Source organism: Artemia franciscana, chromosome 2 (genome assembly GCF_032884065.1).
Source record: "Artemia franciscana chromosome 2, ASM3288406v1, whole genome shotgun sequence".
Lineage (NCBI taxonomy): Eukaryota > Metazoa > Arthropoda > Branchiopoda > Anostraca > Artemiidae > Artemia > Artemia franciscana.
Genome location: NC_088864.1, coordinates 52,934,866 through 52,951,649, shown reverse-complemented (window position 1 = coordinate 52,951,649; position 16,784 = coordinate 52,934,866). Strand labels below are relative to the sequence as shown.

The 16,784-nt window shown below is 34.6% G+C and overlaps 1 protein-coding gene across 1 annotated transcript in view; it reads right to left on the bottom strand.

The window, feature by feature from the left end:
* Positions 1-16,784, bottom strand: part of LOC136043558 (oxysterol-binding protein 1-like) — a 109,210-nt gene that overhangs the window by 66,582 nt on the left and 25,844 nt on the right. Inside the window, exon 2 of the mRNA XM_065728476.1 lies at positions 7,316-7,426. Within this exon, the coding sequence (XP_065584548.1) occupies positions 7,316-7,426 (111 nt within the window). The remainder of the gene's footprint in view (positions 1-7,315; positions 7,427-16,784) is intronic.

Below are 16,784 nucleotides of genomic sequence, written 5' to 3'. Positions count from 1 at the left end.
CATTTGACATTTTTCTGAGGATTAAGGAAATGACCGTTAGATCTTTCCACCATGATTTCCATTTGTCAAAGGTTCGTTTGGTCGACAAGTTCAATAGCCTTTTGTTTGAAAAGTTCCAAAATTCGGATACTTTTTATCCTTGTTTTTGTCTGGGTCCTGCACCTAAGAATTTGTCGTCTAAAACTCTTAGTAGTCAACAAGAGGCAGTTTTGTCGAAGGGTTTTAGATTCTGTTTTCCAACCCCAATTTCTTATTCAAAAATAATTTCTAAGGTAGAGTCAGGAATTATGGCTTCTATTGATAAAGTCAAAGCTCCTCAAGAACTTAGAGCTGAAATCGTAAGGATACTTAAGACTTTTAACAAGAAACAAATTGATAATGATATAACAAAAAATGACATTAAAATACTTTCTGATTTGAAAAAGGATAAGACCCTTACTATCACTAGGGCAGATAAAGGCAATACTATTGTAACTATGGACACCGATAATTATGATCGTAAAATAAATACAACCATTTCAGATACCAATTTTTACAAGAAATTGGATTTCGATCCTACGGATAAATATGTAAAATCGATTAGAAAGGATTTGGAGTCCCTGAAAAATAATTTAAACATTACCCCACAATTTTATAATAAATTTTATCCAAGAGCTTGTTCCGTACGAAAGATCTATGGCCTACCCAAAATTCATAAGACGGGAGCCCCCCTCCGTCCAATTGTATCAACTTTTTCATCACAAGTGGCAAAATTAGGAAAGTGTCCATGTATACAAATTGTAACGTGAAAAAGTGCGAGGATATATTAAAGATTAAATTACAAAAGCACTCTGATTTGATACAAGATTAAATAAAAAAAAAACTAATTTTTTTAGCTGAAAGTAAGGAGCGACATTAAAACTTAAAACGAACAGATATTACTCCGTATATGAAATGAGTTGTCCCCTCCACAATCCCTCGCTCTTTACGCTAAAGCTTTTAATTGTTTTAAAAAGTAGAATTGTGGCAAAGAGTCAAACTTTTGCGTAAAGAGCGAGGGATTGTGGAGGGGACAACTCATTTCATATACGGAGTAATTTCTGTTCGTTTTAAGTTTTAATGTCGCTCCTTACTTTCAGCTAAAAAAATTAGTTTTTTTTTATTTAATTTCTGAACGTTTTTGAATTAATGCATGTTTGGTTTTGGCTCTCCGCACATAAAGTATTAAAATGAAATTTGTATATTAATTCTTTTTTTGGCTAAATGGCTTTCGATTTTGAGAAATAAGGGGTGGAGAAGGAGGCCTAGTTGCCCTCCAATTGTTCGGTTACTTATTAGTAAAAAATATACGTAACTTAAGAATTAACTTACGTAACAAACTTTCATAACCTTATATTTTTATTATGTATACGAGGGGGTTTGTACCCTCGTTAATACCTCGCTCTTTACACTAAATCTTAAGTTTTGTCCCAATTCTTTAAGAATGACCCCTGAATCACAAAGGCCGTAGAATAAATAGTTGAAATTACTAAAAATACTTTAGCATAAAGAGCAAGGTATTTATCTCCTCCTAAATACCTCGCTCTTTATGCTAAAGTATTTTTAGAACCCCTCATATGCGTAATAATCTCTGTTCGTTTTAAATTTCAATGCTACTTCTTCCTTTCATTTGAAAAAAACGTTTTCATGTTTATTTTTCATTGTTTTCTTATAGTAATGCTAGAGAATCCTGCGCCCTTGTCATTGAATTTTTCTTCCCCCATGACAGATTCCTCCAAGGAAAGATCCTCCAACATAGCCCCCCCCCTCACAGCCCCACCCCCAAACAAAATAAAATCCCCCTAAAAACGTCTGTACACTTCCCAATAACCATTACTATATGTAAACACTGGTCAAAGTTTGTAACTTGCAGCCCCTCCCCCAGGGACTGTGGGGGAGTAAGTCATCCCCAAAGACATAGTTATTATGGTTTTCGACTATGCTGAACAAAATGGCTATCTCAAAATTTTGATCCGTTGACTTTGGGAAAAAAATGAGCGTGGGAGGGGGCCTAGATGCCCTCCAATTTTTTTGGTAACTTAAAAAGGGCACTAGAACTTTTCATTTCCGTTAGAATGAGCCCTCTTGCGACATTCTAGGACCACTTGGTCGATACGATGACCCCTGGGGAAAAGAAAAAAAAAAAAAAAAAAAAAAAAAACAAACAAATAAACACGCACCCGTGATTTGTCTTCTGGCAAAAAATACAAAATTCCACATTTTTGTAGGTAGGAGCTTGAAACTTCTACAGTAGGGTTCTCTGATACGCTGAATCTCATGGTGTCATTTTCGTTAAGATCCTACCACTTTTAGGGGGTGTTTCCCCCTATTTTCCTAAATAAGGCAAATTTTCTCAGGCTCGTAACTTTTGATGGGTAAGACTAAACTTGATGAAACTTATATATTTAAAATCAGCATTAAAATGCGATTCTTTTGATGTAGCTATTGATATCAAAGTTCAATTTTTTAGAGTTTTGGTTACTATTGAGCCGGGTCGCTCCTGACTACAGTTCGTTACCACGAACTGTTTGATGATACGAGTTTGGAGATTGAAGTCATTATGAAATTGGTTATTCTTGCAAATGAACATTCTCTTTATTTTGGTTTTAGAGATGAATTTTATAAACAGGTGTTTGGTTTGGCTATGGGGGCATCTCTCTCCCCTCTGTTGACAAATCTCTTCATGGAATCTATTGAAACTTCCGCCATACACAGTTTTAGGCTCTCTCCTTGTTTCTGGGGCAGATTTATGAATGATGTGGTCTGCATTTGGAAACACGGTTTAGAGTCTTTAGACCTTTTCCATAAACATTTAAATAGTTTTGACAAAAACGTAAAAACTACAGTGGAGTTTGAAGAAAGTGATAAACTACCTTTTCTGGATATCTTACTTATTAAAAGTGAGTTTCATTTACTTTTTTCAGTTTATAGAAAGCCTAACCACAGTGATAGGTATTTGAACTTTCACTCCTACCACCCTATCTCAGTGAAACGAGGGGTTGTGACTGCACTGGTGGATAGAGCTTTCAGAATTTGTTCCCGGGAGTTTTTAGATTCTGAACTGTTATATTTGAGGGATGTTTTATTCTGTAATAGCTGCCCACTTAAATTCATTGATAAAATAATAAAAATAGACGCATTAAGCACAATAATAGGGTTATTGGGGTTTCAAACTGCACAGAATTAAATTTACCGAAACCTTTCATTTCTTTACCTTATGTGCCTACTTTGGGGGAGATGCTTAAAAGAATTTTAGGTAGACATAACATTAATACTTGTTTCCAATCAGTGAGACCATTAGGTAGTTTTCTTAATTCTGGGAAGGATTTAACCCGGGGAGATTTAGTTAGTGGGGTATATAAAATTCGTTGTTCCTGTGGAAAGTTTTATATTGGTAGAACTCACTAACAATTTACTGAAAGATTTATTGAGCATCGCAACTCAATGGAAAAAACCCTACAACTAAGAAAGTCTCCCGAAACTTTTGTTTCGGCTCTAGCTGAACATACTTTCTTTTATCCTGAACATTTTATACAATTTGATGAGGCTAAAGCTATTTCTAATGATAGAGGTTTTTCTCAGTGGGCGAAGGAAGCTATAGAAATTAAAAAACATATTGTTGCTAATATTTCAATAAATAGAGACTCAGGGAGTTTAAATATTGACCCAATTTATGATATTCTTTTAAAAAATGAACCAATAGTCGATGGGGGAATTAAAATTTTACACAATCACCAGGGGACAAGATTACCCACTAGACCAAAAAGAGTTGCTTCAATGTTAGCTTACTGGAGGATTATTTTGCAACAGAATAATTAACTAAGTTTCAATTTTCATAAATTTTTCCTCAGTTGCTCTTCGATTCTCATTGAAGTAACTCGAATAGCTGCTTTTCCCCACGTGGATAAGTAGCGACAATTGTATTTATTATATCTGGTGGTGGTTTTTTATATGTTTTTAGATTAGTTTTATTTTAATTTTCTATCTTGTGCTGGAGACGCCTTGTTTTATACAGGCGAAATATCCGCGTTTTTTTAGTCTTTTAATTCTACTGCCCGTCGTTTCATTTGAAGTTTTCTTTTGGTAGAGTTTTATCTCTATTGATTGTTTATTGTCATGTCTGGCCAGTTCACCTTAAGAACTTTCATTACGATTGTATAATTTTCCTTTCTTTTCTTTTTGTTTTACTGAAATATCTTAATTATTTAAAAAAATATATCGTCAACACTTCCATAACCGAACGGTAATAAAAGCTTCAATTCTATAAATTCTTTCCAAACAAGCCAATTTTTTATTATTATTGTTAAATAGTGACTAGTTTTGTGTTTTGATATATGAGGTGACCAAAAAATTAGTTTTTGTGTAATAAGCTATAGGTAACAAAAGAAAAACTTCAGTCTAGTTTCCACTCGACTGGATAGTTTTGCATATTGGTGCGATAGTTGAATTGACTAGAGCTGAAAATAGCGTCGACCAAGACAAATGTTTGGAAAAAAAATTATCTCACGTCCATAGTTTTTGAAACTATCCGAATGGCCGTCTTTACAGGTCATGTATATAACCCGAGCACTTCAAATCATTAGATTATTGTTGTTTGTATTTTGTACAGCTTTCTCATCTCCCCTTTTCCGTTTGTGCAACACATAACAACGAATTGGACAAATCGTCTAAGACCATTCTTCTTTTCAACAGCTCTTAAATTTATATATATAAAAATAAGTTGTCTGTCTGTCTGTGGATCTGTGGATCTGTGGATCAAGTGACGTCATGTTTCTGTGTCGACTGACGTCATGTTTTCGACTGACGAAATTACGAAATTACATTGGGACACAAATGATGACCAGGACACCGGCATATAGGGAATATAAATGACGACCGGGACACTCAAAGAGAAAGCGACCGGGACACAAGGAATGTTCAATTAGCAATCACCATCAACAAAACACCGTCAACAAACCATCACAAATGACGACCGAGACACAGGGAGTATAAATGACGACCAGGACATAAGTAAAAAAAAAAACTAAAAAAAAAGGTAAAAACTACAAAAAAACTAAAAAGAAAAAAACAAACTAAAAACTAATAAAAAAAACTAAAAAAGCTAAAAAACTAAAAAAACTAAAAAATAAAAAAAACTAAAAAAAGGAAACAAAAAGAAAAATAAAGGAGAAAAACAAAACTAAAAAAATAAAAATAAAAAAAAACTAAAAAGAAAAAAGAAAAAAAAACTAAAAAAACTAAAAAAATGTAAAAACCAAAAAACTAAAAAGAAATAAAGGGGAAAAATACAAAAATTTATTTCATCATTTACCATTTCAAAAACGAATGTATATACAGACTGGGACACCGGAATACAAATGACGACCGGGACACAGGGAATATAAATGACGACCGGGACACAGGGACACAACTACAACGGGGGCGCCGGGGGCACAGGGGGATATATAAATGACGATGGGGACACAGAGAATGTTCGATTAGCAATCCAATCAACAAAGCTCAAGGGCAATCATTAGAATCATGAGGTATAACTAAAAAAAACTAAAAAAAAAGCCAGAAAACTAAAACCTAAAAAAAAATACCAATTCAAAAACGAATGTATATACAGACTGGGACACCGGGACACGAATGACGACCGGGACACCGGGACACAAGGAATATCAATGACGCCCGGGACCCTCAAAGAGAATTCACAGACTGGGACACCGGGACATAAATGACGACCGGAACACATGGAATATAAATGACGACCGGGACACCGGGGGGCACACGGGGATATATAAATGACGACGGCGACACAGGGAATCGTCGATTAGCAATCACCATCAACAAAGCTCAAGGAAATCATTAGAATCATGAGGTATAGATCTGAATACGGATTGTTTTCCCATGGACCATTATATGTTGCATGTTCAAGAGTGGGTAAACCTGACAATCTATTTATATGCACAGACAATGGGACAGCAAAGAATGTTGTATATTCGCAAGTTTTACGTAGTTAAAAACATATATATATATATATATATATATATATATATATATATATATATATATATATATATATATATATATATATATATATATATATCTATCTATATTCACAGGTGGGACATAGGGACACAACTACAATGGCGCGTAACTAACATGGCGCGTAACGACTTACGCGCGCGGGGGGGCTTGGGGGGGGGGCGAAGCGCCCCCACCAACTAGGTGTTGGGGTGGCGCGAAGCGCCACCCCAACAGCTAGTATGGAATAATATATGAAAATTCCATTTGTATCATTGGTGCTGGCTTACTGAGAGAAGGGATATCCCTCTTTTAGGATGCAAACCCAATGTTCTCTTTAAACTATTCTACTACGCGAATATTCATTTTAAACTGTTCATTATCTATTGGATTTTACATTATCAAAATGGATTTTACAACATTATCTATTGGATTTTACCCCATTACAAAATGGGGCAGTATAAGTAGGAGAAATCATGAAGGCAGCTACAGAGAGGATGTCTCGTAACCCTTCAATAACCTTAAGATAGGAGTTTTTCCCACCTTCTAAACAGTTACAGGGACTATGGAATCAACAAAACAACACGCAAATCTTATATGGGTTTAATTTATTACACAGTCATGTGCACAGAAATTCATTATATTGAGAGAAAGCTCATTTCTTAGAGAAGGAAAATTCTTGGACTATGCAAATTATGCGAGCATGTAGAGAAAATAGTAAACATTTGAAGATTTCGAGATGAAAAGTGAAGTTGTTTCCCAGGATTGAACCAACCTCCCCCCCCAACAAAAAAACCCAAAACATAAAAATGCACGTTATTTGTATCTTCGACCGACCAATTACATTGTGTTTCCCCAACTTTTTGAAATTTGCTATTTTTCCCACCCCCAAGACTGACTCAAAAGCCTCATATTCCACCGAAAACTTAACTATAATAATAAAAACACTTTTTTTTCTTTTTTCGTATAAGACCAATAACTCATCATCTCGACTCTGACAACAGAAACTGGATATTTCTTCAGGAAGATATTAGAGCTTTTTTTTGCAAAACCAGTGCTGCTGCACTAAAGCAAAAGATGAAGAGAGTCAACACTGAAACAAGTAGTTCACAAACATTTTATAGTGAATGGGGATTTCTTATAACTGGGTGCTTAGTCACTATACGAACTCAAAACTATTTAGGCCAATACTGACATCCCTGGATTGGAGTACAAAGTTAAGTGGACATATTGAAAAAGAAGAAATAAAAAGCGGAGAAGCAGGACAGACAGAAATAAAAATATAACTTACAATTGGTGATTTGTTTCTTTGGGGAATTACACTGATTGTAGCATCCCCTTCTTCATAATCAGAGCTCGATTCTCCATTGTTCTCGACTCCAGTTCCACGTCCTTCTGATGCCTGAAATCCATAAATATTAGAAATACGTAAAATAATCTGTCCAGTTGTTCTTTCAAAAATTCAAGACAAAAGTTTCCACAGGATCAATTTCAGAGAGTCATATTTAGAAGAGACGGAGTGAATGAGGACCGGATAGGAACAATACGAAAAAAAAATGATTTTAAGTGGAAATATAGAAAACTGCACACAGATTTCTAAAAACGTTGACATTTTGTGGGGAAAGTGGGAACCCTATGTAAACTGCGTAAATACCTGCTTCTAGTAAATAAATTCTTATTTTTGGTAATCAAAGCTTTCACTTTGAAGATGTTTTGTATCGATAAAAATCTCTTTTTTCTTATATAATATATTTTATAGCTTCCATTATGTCTATATTTATCTTCATTTCTACAACATTTCTGTTTCAAATTTCACTTTAAATTTTTTCGATATCACTAATTTTGGTTTATTAGAAAAAAGTTTTAACTCCAAATCCTTGCAGTTTTCACGCAAAATGTGGACATTAGTCCAGATTTGTGAATATGACATTGCATCTTGGAAAGCTGCATACCATTCTTGCCCGAATTTAAGAAGGGGGGTTTTCGATTTTCCTTACACCATAGCCTAAAGTTATGAGGTGAAGCTCAGTTTCACATTTTATCTCACAGAGGTCTATGGAGCTGTTCTGCAAAACTTTCTTTTCTTTGTAGACAATTCTAGCAAGAAATCTCAAGATGCCAGTTTCAAACTAAAGATAGACACAAATCAAAAACGTTCAAAATGGGCAACGTTTCCCTGGCCCAACCAGCAAAACATCTTAGAGAAAAAAAAAGCAAAACTTAGAGATCTAAGAAAGGAGCGTTGTCGCACGGATCTGAATTCATGCCATCTACCACGGCAGGAAATTTCGTTCGAATTAAGGGTACTTGAAAACAAAATTGGACAACAATTGTTGGCAAAAACAAGCCAAGCCCAGACTTGGTGCAAAATGAACTAAGTCTCTAATTCATCTGAAAGCTCCACTTAGTCCTCCCTTCTGTCACCCTTATAGCAGAAAGGTAGCCAAGTAGCGCCTCATTTAAAATGTAAAATTACAACGATTTTCAATCTGTACTATCAGATAATCACTATCTGTATGCCTAGATCCCTAGAAGGATCGAGCGAGTGTTAATTTTGTTATCTAACTATGTATTGTTAGGTACAAAACTGAGTATGTAACAGTGGGTAGGAGTAAAAAAAGTTTCTTCTGCTTTGTGAGCTTTATCTTTTCGAGTCAATCTTCAATACAAAGAAACAGACCTGAATTTGAGAAGGAGCAGATAAAAAGAAGAAGTTAGGCTTAATCGAATATTAGAGAGCATCAATTCTTTTTCTATCCATTCGTCTCTTTTTTGTGTACGAACGTAAGGATGTATAGGATTAATGACGCTTGTGGACTACTAAAGTCCTTGCGTCAGCCACCACAGGACACCCACTGCACCACCACATGACAATTCGTCTTCTTTGTTCCATATTATTATCTTTCTAATAAATACAACAATACCAGATATACTAAAGGGAACAATAATAAAAAAGAAAACAAAATAATAACAGAAAAAATGTTGTCTAGAGGAAAGGTATTTAAGAAAATCAAGTTGGGTCTTGCATAAATATGGCCCTTGGTTCTTAAAACTAAAAGTATACTATACAAAAAAGAGGATTTGACAAGCAGGTCTATCTAGAATTCTATGCCCATGCCGATGCATGTGTTTATGGCCAGGAACATGTTTAAATACGGAAGTATTGTCAAACATGAATTTGAATATTTTTTCTAAGATCAAACATGATGATTTTGGTAAAAAAAAAGCTTCCGGATTGAAAAAACTTGAGCGAAAGAGCAAAGTTTCTTGGGAACTATTAAAACTTACTCCTTGGATCACCAATCTCTTTCCAATCCGATGAACACTCCGACAGGATCGAGATTTCGAAAACGAACCCCTCAGACCTACACAAGATGGGCCAAAATCAAACTGCATTTCCGTCAACAAAAACTACATAACAAATGAGACACTGGGGAGCAAGACGGTCCAACGAAGACTGAGTGAAAATGAAACAAGTTTCCAAACCTTCATATTCAAAATAGGAGGGGATAGAGAAAAGTGCAAAGAATCGATGAGAGAGAACATTAGCCGATATTCTATGTTGATTGGAAACAGAGTAAATGGAATGGCAAATCTTTACCAACAAACAAATGGGAGGAAAGTAATAGAGCTTTAGAAAATCCTTCCAAGAGACATATAAAGCACTGGTCCCTATAGTACGCACATTTCTAGTATTAAGGGATTGCTTTTAAAATCAAACTGTTAAACAAAACAGAATCCATTTCGTTTTTATTCTTCTTCTTCAATGAGACTTGTATAAATTATTTTCTCCTTATTAAACATGCAAATGATTGCTGTCAAACTACAAAAAAAAGGATAAAACGACAGGTAGGTTTTAAAACAAGGTATATTTTCACAGAAGCATGAAAAATTTACATCTATAAATCGTCTAATAAGTTAAAATATTTCCTAAAATTTAAATATAGATCAAAGAATAGCAATATTTAAGCATAGATTGATTTATGAATAGATGCATAGATTTAAGCATAGATGATATAAGATTCCAGTCTTTTTTCTTTCTTTGCAATTGAACTTAAAAGTTCCATAATTCAAAAAATTTAGCACATTTTTGTTTTTGTTTCCTTTAATTTTCCACTTTTTGATCAACCCTAAGTTTGTTCCTCTGCGTTTTAATATGAATCAAACTAGATCCAAGACGGTAGCGTATATTACTATAGACGGCGCGTATATTACGATTGCAATAAACAATCAAAAGAGATAAAACTCTACAAAAAGAAAACTTCAAACAAAACGACGGCCAGTAGAATTAAAAGACTAAAACAAAGCGGATATTTCGCCTGTATAAAACAAGGCGTCTTCAGCACAAGATAGAAAATTAAAAGAAAACTAATCTAAAAACAAATAAAAACCACCACCAAATATAATAAATACAATTGTCGCTACTTATCCACGTAGGGAAAAGCAGCTATTCGAGTTACTTCAATGAGAATCAAAGAGCAACTGAAGAAAAGTTTATGAAAATTGAAACTTAGTTAATTATTCTGTTGCAAAATAATCCTCTTGTAAGCTAACATTGAAGCAACTCTTTTTGGTCTAGTGAGTAATCTTGTCCCGTGGTGATTGTGTAAAATTTTGATTCCCCCATCGACTATTGGTTAATTTTTTAAAAGAATATCATAAATTGGTTCAATATTTAAATTCCCTGTGTCTCTATTTATTGAAATATTAGCAAATATATGTTTTTTAATTTGTATAGCCTCCCTCACCCACTGAGAAAAACCTCTATCATTAGAAATAGCTGTAGCCTCATCAAATTGTATAAAATGTTCAGGATAAAAGATAATATGTTCAGCTAGAGCCGAAACAAAAGTTTTGGGAGGCTTTCTTAGCTGTAGGGTTTTTTCTATTGAGTTGCGATGCCCAATAAATCTTTCAGTAAATTGTTAGTGAGTTCTACCAATATAAAACTTTCCACAGGAACAAGGACTTTATATAAGGTAAAGGTAAAGGATACGGCATTAGACTTTACAGTCCCTACCGGCGGTGCTGATCTCCGTTTCTTGGCCCTTCAGCCAGGAAGTGCAATGGGGGGTTGGGGGCCAACCATCCTGTGCTTTCGCATACCCTTCCTGTTTACCTTCCCCAGATTTCTCCAGGTACCCATTTAAAGCTGGGTCGACTAAAATTCTTTTAAGAATCTCCCCCAAAGTAGGTGCTTAAGGTAAAGAAATGAAACGTTTCGGTAAATTTAATTCTGTGCACTTTGAAAACCCAATAACCCTATTGTTGTGTTTAATGCGTCTATTTTTTATTATTTTATCAATGAATTTAATCGAGTAGCTATTACAAAATAAAACATCCCTCAAATATAACAATTCAGAATCTAAAAACTCCCGGGAACAAATTCTGAAAGCTCTATCCACCAGTGCAATCACAACCCCTCGTTTCACTGAGATAGGGTGGCAAGAGTGAAAGTTCAAATACCTATCACTGTGGGTTGGCTTTCTATAAACTGAAGAAAGTAAATGGAACTCATTTTAATCAGTAAGATATCCAGAAAAGGTAGTTTATCACTTTCTTCAAACTCCACTGTAAATTTTCGTTTTTGTCAAAACTATTTAAATGTTTATGGAGAAGGTCTAAAGACTCTAAACCGTGTTTCCAAATGCAGACCACATCATCCATAAATCTGCCCCAGAAACAAGGACAGAGCCTAAAACTGTGTATGGCGGAAGTTTCAATAGATTCCATGAAGAGATTTCCCAACAGAGGGAGAGAGAGATGCCCCCATAGCCAAACCAAACACCTGTTTATAAAATTCATCTCTAAAACCAAAATAAAGAGAATGTTCATTTGCAAGAATAACCAATTTCATAATGACTTCAGTCTCCAAACTCGTATCATCTTGTATCAAATCAAAGTGCTTTTGTAATTTAATCCTTAATATATCCTCACACTTTTTCACGTTACAATTTGAATACATGGACACTACATCAAAACTACAGAGAATTGAATTCTCCTCCAGTGTGAAATTTTTTAACTTATTAGTAAGATCAGTGGAATTTTGTATATATGATTTTTGTGTTCCTAAGAGTGGATGCAATGCCACCGACAACCACTTTCGTGGTTGTCGAAAATGGTTGAACCAATAGTCGATGGGGGAATTAAAATTTTACACAGTCACCAGGGGACACGATTACCCACTAAACCAAAAAGAGTTGCTTCAATGTTAGCTTACAAGAAGATTATTTCGCTACAGAATAATTAACTAAGTTTCAATTTTCATAAATTTTTCCTCAGTTGCTCTTTGATTCTCATCGAAGTAATTAGAATAGCTGCTTTTCCCTACGTGGATAAGTAGCGACAATTGTATTTATTATATTTGGTGGTGGTTTTTTATTTGTTTTTAGATTAGTTTTCTTTTAATTTTCTATCTTGTGCTGAAGACGCCTTGTTTTATACAGGCGAAATATCCGCGTTGTTTCAGTCTTTTAATTCCACTGGCCGTCGTCTCGTTTGAAGTTTTCTTTTTGTAGAGTTTTATCTCTATTGATTGTTTATTGTCATGTCTGGCCAGTTCGGCTTAAGAACTTTCATTCATCAAGCTTACGGGTAGCAATTAGCCGCTTCTGTCAATTATTATTTTTCTTTGGTTAAAAAACATGCAAATTTGTTAAATCAGCAAATTTTCTTAGAAAATTGCAAGAAGGAATCAGTGATTCCTAAATCTTATAGAATCAATACCCATTTTGGTACTGGAAATCAAAATTAAAAAACAAATTAAGCCTCATGGCTTTAAATCACATGACTTCCGAGCAAAAACAAAAACGTTTTAAGTTGTCTAAAGACTTAAATTTTGTCGAAAAGTTTTTGAGGAATAACCTTCCATTTGACATTTTTCTGAGGATTAAGGAAATGACCGTTAGATCTTTCCACCATGATTTCTATTTGTCAAAGGTTCCTTTGGTCGACAAGTTCAATAGCCTTTTGTTTGAAAAGTTCTAGAATTCGGATACTTTTTATCCTCGTTTTTGTCTGGGTCCTGCCACTAAGAATTTGTCGTTTAAAACTCTTAGTAGTCAACAAGAGGCAGTTTTGTCGAAGGGTTTTAGATTCTGTTTTACAACTCCAATTTCTTATTCAAAAATAATTTCTAAGATAGAGTCAGAAATTATGGCTTCTATTGATAAAGTCGAAGCTCCTCAAGAACTTGGAGCTGAAATCGTAAGGAAACTTGAGACTTTTAACAAGAAAAAAATTGATAATGATATAACGAAAAATGACATTAAAATACTTTCTGATTTGAAAAAGGATAAGACCCTTACTATCACTAGGGCAGATAAAGGCAATACTATTGTAACTATGGACACCGATAATTATGATCGTAAAATGAATACATCCATTTCAGATACCAATTTTTACAAGAAATTGGATTTCGATCCTACGGATAAATATGTAAATTCGATTAGAAAGGAATTGGAGTCCCTGAAAAATAATTTACACATTACCCCACAATTTTATAATAAATTTTATCCAAGAGCTTGTTCCGCACCAAAGATCTAGGGTCTACCCAAAATTCATAAGACGGGAGCCCCCCTCCGTCCAATTGTATCAACTTTTTCATCACCAGTGGCAAAATTAGGAAAGTGGTTGTCGGTGGTATTGCGTCCACTCTTAGGAACACAAAAATCATATATACAAAATACCACTGATCTTACTAATAAGTTAAAAAAATTCACACTGGAGGAGAATTCAATTCTCTGTAGTTTTGATGTAGTGTCCATGTATTCAAATTGTAACGTGAAAAAGTGCGAGGATATATTAAGGATTAAGTTACAAAAGCACTCTGATTTGATACAAGATGATACGAGTTTGGAGATTGAAGTCATAATGAAATTGGTTATTCTTGCAAATGAACATTCTCTTTATTTTGGTTTTAGAGATGAATTTTATAAACAGGTGTTTGGTTTGGCAATGGGGGCATCTCTCTCCCCTCTGTTGACAAATCTCTTCATGGAATCTATTGAAACTTCCGCCATACACAGTTTTAGGCTCTCTCCTTGTTTCTGGGGCAGATTCATGGATGACGTGGTCTGCATTTGGGAACACGGTTAGAGTCTTTAGACCTTTTCCATAAACATTTAAAAAGTTTTGACAAAAACGTAATATTTACAGTGGAGTTTGAAGAAAGTGATAAACTACCTTTTCTGGATATCTTACTGATTAAAAGTGAGTTTCATTTACTTTTTTCAGTTTATAGAAAGCCTAACCACAGTGATAGGTATTTGAACTTTCACTCTTTCCACCCTATCTCAGTGAAACGAGGGGTTGTGACTGCACTGGTGGATAGAGCTTTCAGAATTTGTTCCCGGGAGTTTTTAGATTCTGAATTGTTATATTTGAGGAATGTTTTATTTTGTAATAGCTACCCGAACAAATTCATTGATAAAATAATAAAAATAGACGCATTAAACACAACAATAGGGTTATTAGGGTTTCAAACTGCACAGAATTAAATTTACCGAAACCTTTCATTTCTTTACCTTATGTACCTACTTTGGGGGAGATGCTTAAAAGAATTTTAGGTAAACATAACATTAATACTTGTTTCCAATCAGTGAGACCATTAGGTAGTTTTCTTAATTCTGGGAAGGATTTAACCCGGGGAGATTTAGTTAGTGGGGTATATAAAATTCCTTGTTCCTGTGGAAAGTTTTATATTGGTAGAACTCACTAACAATTTACTGAAAGATTTATTGAGCATCGCAACTCAATGGAAAAACCCTACAACTAAGAAAGCCCCCCAAAACTTTTTTTTCGGCTCTAGCTGAACATACTTTCTTTTATCCTGAACATTTTGTACAATTTGATGAAGCTACAGCTATTTCTAATGAGAGAGGTTTTTCTCAGTGGGCGATGGAAGCTATAGAAATTAAAAAACATATATTTGCTAATATTTCAATAAATAGAGACACAGGGAATTTAAATATTGACCCAATTTATGATATTCTTTTAAAAAATGAACCAATAGTCGATGGGGGAATTAAAATTTTACACAATCACCAGGGGACAAGATTACTCACTAGACCAAAAAGAGTTGCTTCAATGTTAGCTTACAAGAGGATTATTTTGCAACAGAATAATTAACTAAGTTTCAATTTTCATAAATTTTTCCTCAGTTGTTCTTTGATACTCATTGAAGTAACTCGAATAGCTGCTTTTCCCTACGTGGATAAGTAGCGACAATTGTATTTATTATATCTGGTGGTGGTTTTTTATTTGTTTTTAGATTAGTCTTCTTTTAATTTTCTATCTTGTGCTGAAGACGCCTTGTTTTATACAGGTGAAATATCCGCGTTGTTTTATTCTTTTAATTCTATCGTGGTAACGAACTGTAGTAAGGAGCGACCCGGCTAAATAGTAACCAAAACTCTAAAAAATTGAATTTTGATATCAAAACCTACATCAAAAGAATCGCATTTTAATGCTGATTTTAAATAAATAAGTTTCATCAAGTTTAGTTTTACCGATCAAAAGTTATGACCTGAGAAAATTTGCCTTATTTAGGAAAATAGGGGGAAACATCCCCTACAAGTCGTAGGATCTGAACGAAAATGACACCATCAGATTCAGTGTATCAGAGAACCCTACTGTAGAAGTTTCAAACTCCTTTCTACAAAAATGTGGAATTTTGTATTTTTTGCCAGAAGACAAATCACGGGTGCGTGTTTATTTTATTTTTTATTTTTTTTCCAGGGTTCATCGTATCGACCAAATGGTCCTAGAATGTCGCAATAGGGTTCATTCTAACGGAAATGAAAAGTTCTAGTGCCCTTTTTAAGTGACCAAAAAAATTTGAGGGCATCTAGGCCCCCTCCCAGGCTCATTTTTTTCCCAAAGTCAACGGATCGAAATTTTGAGATAGCCATTTCGTTCAGCATAGTCAAAAACCATAATAACTATGTCCTTGGGGATGGCTTACTCCCCCACAATCCCTGGGGGAGGGGCTGCAAGTTACAAACTTTGACCAGTGTTTACATATAGTAATGGTTATTGGGAAGTGTAGAGACGTTTTCAGGGGGATTTTATTTTGTTTAGGGGTGGGGCTGAGGAGAGGGGGCTATGCTGGAGGATCTTTCCTTGGAGGAATCTGTCTTGGGGGAAGAAAAATTCAATGACAAGGGCAAAGGATTCTCTAGCATTACTATAAGAAAACAATTAAAAATAAACATGAAAACGTTTTTTTTTTCAAATGAAAGGAAGAAGCAGCATTGAAACTTAAAACGAACAGAGATTATTACGCCTATGAGGGGTTCTAAAAATACTTTAGCATAAAGAGCGAGGTATTTAGGAGGAGATAAATACCTTGCTCTTTATACTAAAGTATTTTTAGTATTTTCAACTATTTATTCTACGGCCTTTCTGATTCAGGGGTCATTCTTAAAGAATTGGGACAAAACTTACGATTTAGTGTAAAGAGTGAGGCATTAACGAGGGTACAAGCCCCCTCGTATACATAATAAAATTTAAGGTTATGAAAGTTTGTTACGTAAGTTAATTCTCAAGTTACGTATATTTTTGACTAATAAAAACGTTCGTTAAATATTAAAAGTTCTAGTTGCCTTTTTAAGTAACCGAAAAATTGGAGGTCAACTAGGCCTCCTTCTCCACCCCTTATTTCTCAAAATCGTCTGATCAAATCTAAGAGAAAGCCATTTAGCCAAAAAAAGAATTAATATACAAATTTCATTTTAATAATTTATGTGCGGAGAGCCAAA